Genomic DNA, 6079 nt, shown 5'->3' with positions numbered 1-6079 from the left:
CACACACACACACACACACACACACACACACACACACACACACACACACACGTTCCCTTTCTGATGGGATGACCACAGTTTTAAACTTTTCATGGTCCCCTCAGCATAAAAAAATAAATAGTTATGACTTTTTAAATCCTCTGGGTGTGGTGTTTGGATACTTGTAAAAGCAAAAAAATAATAAAAATAAACTAAATCGTGTGCAGGAGGCAGCGGAAAGGAAACAAAAATCAAACTTAAAATCCTCCACACTCTATTGGTTTCCCCAGCTGCCACTCAAACCCTGAAATTCCACCCTCCCGCAGCCTCCCCGGCCCCCCACATCCTCCGCTAAAACCCTGCCATCCTTCACCCTCCTCCTCCTCTCCTGCCGGCTGGTGAAGGCGTCAGACCTCCTCTTCTCTTCCTCTCCTCCCCTCCATCTCGCGGATTCTCTCAAACTGCGCCCAGACGCGCGCACCCTACTACACACACACACACGCGCGCGCGTGGAGGACAGAGGCATCGGGAGAGGAGAGGACGGGAGCTGCAGATTTTGGATATTTAGGCGCGATCTGAAGAAGTGGCAGAGTTTTCTTGTTGCTTACCAAGCCGACAGTTTTTTATGTTTTTGTTTTTTGAAGTAGACTTTTTGAAGCCTTGTGAGTTCTGGAGACTCTGGTGGTCTGTTTGAACTTTGGAGACACAGAAAGTGATGAAGACAGGGACACTCGGGCTTTCTCAGCTCCCACCGTCCCGCTCGGATAGGCGGAGGAGCGCAAAGCAGCCCACAGCGGAGCGGGGGGAGCAGCTTCATCCATCGGTGGCTGCTTGAAGAAAAGAGCTGAGTTTTTATTTGTTTATTTATTTTATTTTATTTTTTGCCCCCCTTTTTTGGAGGAAAGCGGATTAAAGTATAGAGCCTGCACAGGAATTACCCAGTGGAGGGGAGGTTTCTTCTTTATTACTGACTCGTGGGGGATTTATAGTTGACTCCAAACCTCATCTGCGCGCTGTTTGAGGGGTCAAGCACAGCTGGAGCGCAGTTTGTTCAAAATGAGATTATTGATTTCACCATAGTGATAACAATCTGACTGTGGGGAAAGGAGAGCGATAAATAAACACAGCCAAGAGCCCCCCTATTTGTGCGTTTTGAAACCAGTCCTATTTGGGGTTTTTTGGCCAACAGGAGGTATGGAGACGGTCGGAGGAGGGACCGGCGCGCGGGTTGGATGCTGCCTCTTGGAGACAGTTTTCCTTCTTGTCCTGTGGAAAGGTAAGGGATGATGCAGACTAAAACTTGCCATCTGGAGGGATTTCATTATTATTTTTTTAATTTTTATTTATTAAAAAACAATTCCCTTCTTTCTTTCTCAAATCAACGTATTGAGGTGCCATGAAAAAAAGACACATTTGCGTCTTTCGTGCGCTTTTGTGTCCACAACGGATCTGACTTTCACACAGTCCCACCAAACTTAACCCTTCATAAAACTGTTTGCAGCACAAAGCTGTCATTAACGGGCAACAAGGTCCGACTACAATATTTTTCACACATTTGTGTTTAAATTTTTATACAGAAACGAACTAAATGACATGATTGCATTCATTTTAACACTGTTGACTGAAAAAAGTTGGCGTATTTAAAAACAACCCAGTTAATGGAGCATTACACCGTGCATGAGATGAGATGTGGACAAGCATCAAATGACAGATGCCTTCAGTGGTGCCATCTGAGACTGGTCTGGGGTGGATGGGCTCGTTTAGAGGACCGAGGATGAGTTCTGTTGGAATGCAAAAGAGGTTAAAGAGCTCCTGAAGATGATCCATTGATCATTCACTTGTTCCAAAGAATCCGCTTCAAACACGAATGCGATTTAAATAAAGGGTGTTTGTTTCTCCCAAGATCTGTATTATTTACAGAACTTTTCCCTTTAAACCGAACAGTGATCAGAGACAGGGGAGTCTCCCACCAGAACACAAAGAAAAATTCAGACGGTTTCAATTCCAGTTGGATAACACCAGCACCCACTCCAAGACGCAGAGCAGGACGGGAGGTCACAGCCTGAAGTGCGCTGGCAGATCAGGAGTTCTGTGTGGGTTTGTTTCAACGCCTCCGGGTTTCTGCACGAACGACAGTCCTTCGACTGGAGTGTCACAATTCCGCTAATGTTCTTTTTTTCTCCTTTGTTCTCTCTCTCTCTGTGTGTGTGGGGCTGTTTTTTGAGCTTTAATCAGCTCTGATGGTTCACGCTCCGCTGTGCGCTCCGGAGCGCGCCGGTCGCTGCGGTCACGGCGCTCCGGCAGCCAGTGGACGGTGAGCAGGGGCGGCGCGCCGGAAAACAGCTGTGGCCGGCAGAACGGCTGAGTAAAACCAACCACTGAAATCATCCAAACATGTCCCCTCTCTTACGCCCCCCCACCCCCCATCGCGACCTCCTGCTTCCTGGCGAAATCCAGAAGTGTTTCTTTGTGTCCGGGGAGTTCCTGTACCGTTTTTGTATCACAGTGAACACAGGTTTTTGTCTGCTGGTCACTCACTCCCCTGGTGGTTAGCAGGCCAGTTGTTTTTGCTCTTCAGTCTTTTCCCCTCTCACCTCACGCWCACATGGAAAGGTGTCACATCTTGGCTGCCCCGAGCATTTTTTTATTGGAGTTTAGTTGATCCAAGAAATGCAAAAAAGCAAACTCCTCTTGTTCAACCTTTCTTCTTCATGTGTTCCATTCATTAGTTCTCTGCCTCCTGTTCATTAGCTGCTGCAAATGTGTTCCATAATTTGCTCAGCACTTTTATAAGCAGCACCACATCATGGTGCAGCTAAAACGACTTGCGGCGTCTCAGCAGTTTGCAGTGTTTGTGTCACCTTCACGAACCCAAGAAGCATCTTTTCTTTTCCCGCATCACTKTATTTCGTTCTAATTACATCACCCCGTTGTTTCATCACCTGGGTCCTCTTCAAGTTGTCTTAGTGAGTTTTGTTCAAAAGCTGAACATCTGAAAAAAAAAAGCCCTACAAAGAAGCAAACAGTTTGGTTTTGAAAAGAATAAATAGGCGCTGGGAGGATCATGGTGGGCTCTGATCTCAGCAGGGGAGCCGATAGGCAGCTGAGAAATTACCTGTAGCTACACAGACCTGCAGAACCAATACATTCATCCATCTGAACCAGTAGTTTAAGGTCATCAATCTATTCTACATGGTGAAAAAATGAACTCCTTAACCCATTTTTGATTTTAGATAATTTGAGTCTAAACAGAATGGAAATAAGGAGAAAATCTTTATCTTTTTTTGTCATGACTCCACAATCATTTCTCCTGGAAGTGTAAAGGTCGCTCGAGGTCCTGCGACTAAACTCAGGGTTGCCATTTCTCACGGTGACTGCTGCTACCACGGCTCCTGCTTGRTGTCAGCAGAATCCTTGTTTGTGTGATGTGCTCACCAGCTGTTGTTCTAACAGCGCCAACTGGGACGCAGCACGGAAAACAACAAAACAAAACGTAGACATTGCAGCATTCACACTGTAGCCTGTGATTCATTACTATCGTCGAGTCTCACGTTAAAATAGAAGTTATGCTTCATAATTCTGTGGTGCACAGGGTTGTTTGCATAGAACAGAGGCTGCTCACATCATGGCTTTCATGCAATTTGGCTGCAAAATGTATCGATCATTCAGAGCATTATCTGGTCAAACTCTTACATGTAATAAAACAAAATAAAATCTTGTAAAAGTTGCCGATAGCTCATGGATTTATTAAGTTTGTCCACAAGAGAGCACTGAGCTGATATCATTTCCAAAAGTCAAACATATCCCCATGATTAGCATTCTTTGTGCTGACTTTGGACACTTTAGTTAAAGAATGTTAAAGAAAAAAAAACTTGTTTCAAATTGGCTGACTGAGACCATTTAAATGTGTTTTAGCAGAAAATCTCACCAGTCACGGGCCTACAGTTTCACAAGCATGTGCTTTAGAGGCCAGGYCATTTTAAATAGATTACCCCTGTGTTCATTAGAGCTCATTTCAATTCATGCCTTTTAATATAAGCAACTGGAAAAGAAAAGATTTCAAAATGTGTTTTTGTGTGCAGGTGTAAATAATGGTAAATAATAAAAAAAGGTGTTCACTTTGAAACAGAACTGCTCCGTTTCAGCTTCTGGAGTTGCGTCGCAGCAAAGATTGTATTTAATGTGTCAAATACAGAGGAAAAAATACCATTTTAAAGTGTGTGTGTGTGCGTGGGGAGGTGTTGGTCTCTGTGTGTGTCTACTTGTGTGTCTGGTTGAGTGCGTTTAGCACTACACTGTTAACCTGTAGCAGAATGTCAGCTCTCTGCAACATTACTCATGCAATACAGAGCATTAATAATTACTGATGTAAAATCAGTGATACACACACACACACACACACACACACACACACACACACACACACTAGCCTTTCGTTCTGTCCTTTTCTATATGCTGATCTTTTTACTGCTTCCTTTGTGTCTCATTGTTGGGTTCATTCACTCGCTGACTCACACACACACACTCACACAGCTTATTTAAACACACTGAAGAACAGCCGCTTCTCATTCTCTGAAAACCAAGCAGCAGAAAGGATTTTCAGTGAAACTGGGGACATTTTATAGAAGTGAAATGTGAACTTTCACTCATGAATGCACGAAGCATTTCCTAATCCACGAGGTGTTTTTGGTTGACTGGTCAGAGTGAGTGAGTTGTGAGGCTGCTAACTACATGTCATTAGAGAATCATCACTCATGAGTGAGAGTCTTTTTTTTTTCTATCTCTGCCTTGCTGTGAGCACCCTCAGCTTTTCTGTCACAAATACAGTGAAAGTGTTGCACAGGGCGACAACCTGAGGAACACCACAGAGGAAGAAACTCTAAAATTCTGTTTTTTTTTTTAGTGTTAAAGACGCAAAATTAACTCATTATCCGTTTTTCTCTTTATATCAAACCTTGTAGAATATATTTTGCAAACAACTTGGCCAATTTTTAATTACGTGCCATGATAAATGAGCTTGATCCACTGAACAATTCACTTTATTTGTCTGATTATTTAGAAACTTCAGGAAACTGTTGCTAATTAAGAATTTTTTAGAATAATGGAATTTTTTCTTTTTTTTTCCATTGGGAGAGTATTCATCTTCAGTGTTGCTTCTTTTCTTAGGAAATATCATCGCAACAAACACTTTCCCACAGAAACATGCTTAAATGACAATTGTTTCCTAATGACTTACGCTAAATGTGAGATTTGTTGTTTAAGAGCTGTGCTCAGTCCATCAGAAATCCTGTTTTCACGAGTGGAATTCAAATTGTTAAAAAAATTCTATTGCTGTTTGAAAAAAAAAAACCCCGCTTGATCAGGAAAAACACTATGTAATACATATTGTAAAGACCAGCAGAGTACAGCTAACTCTGTTTAAAATAATTACGTTTTAAATTAGATGCTTTTATTTTGATAACTTTCTCTGAAACCGGAAGTATACTGGGTCTTWGCTTGACATAAGAAAGGTAGACAAAGGAGGTCTACCTACTCTATAAGGGGACAATATCATGTAAAATCAACTTTTTTGAGTTTTATATCATGTTATTATGTTATACTCTCATAAAGGGCGGCAATGGCGGAGTGGTTAGGGGAGTCGTCCTGGAACCAGAAGGTCGCTGGTTCGATCCCCCGTCCAGCTGTCTCAGTTGTTGTGTCCTTGGGCAAGACACTTCACCYACCTTGCCTACTGATGGTGGTCAGAGGGTCCAGTGGTGCCGGTGCATGGCAGCCCCACCTCTGTCAGTGTGCCCCAGGGCAGCTGTGGCTACAGTGTAGTTTGTCATCATCAGTGTGTGAATGTGAGTGTGAATGGGTGAATGTCTGTTAGTGTGAAGCTCTTTGGGGTCCAGAGGGACTTCAAAAGTGCTCTATAAGTTCAGTACCATTTACCATAAAAAAACATGCCCAAAGCCTTGCTTTGACTCATTCATGCATTTTTGAGAAATCCTGCAGCGTTTTTAGGAAGCCATGCTGAGGAGCAAAACGACAGGTGGGGACCAGAAGCGCCACTAGGACGTGTCTTTAAGCCGAACTTCCTCATGGCATAGCGCACCCC

The 6079-nt window shown here is 43.4% G+C and overlaps 1 protein-coding gene across 3 annotated transcripts in view; it reads left to right on the top strand.

Moving 5' to 3' along the window:
* The window catches only part of LOC106519871 (transmembrane protein 132D-like), a gene marked incomplete at its 3' end in the record, with an annotated part of 206719 nt that overhangs the window by 35066 nt on the left and 165574 nt on the right, over positions 1 to 6079 (top strand). Inside the window, 1 exon segment of one of the 3 annotated variants that reach the window (XM_014011716.1) lies at positions 304 to 1255. Coding sequence (XP_013867170.1) covers positions 1174 to 1255 — 82 coding nt within the window. 3 annotated transcript variants of the gene reach the window in all.

Source organism: Austrofundulus limnaeus, unplaced genomic scaffold, assembly GCF_001266775.1.
Source record: "Austrofundulus limnaeus strain Quisiro unplaced genomic scaffold, Austrofundulus_limnaeus-1.0 Scaffold84, whole genome shotgun sequence".
In the NCBI taxonomy this organism is placed as follows: Eukaryota; Metazoa; Chordata; class Actinopteri; order Cyprinodontiformes; family Rivulidae; genus Austrofundulus; species Austrofundulus limnaeus.
Note: the sequence above shows the minus strand (reverse complement) of the source record. Positions and strands in the feature narration are given on the sequence as shown.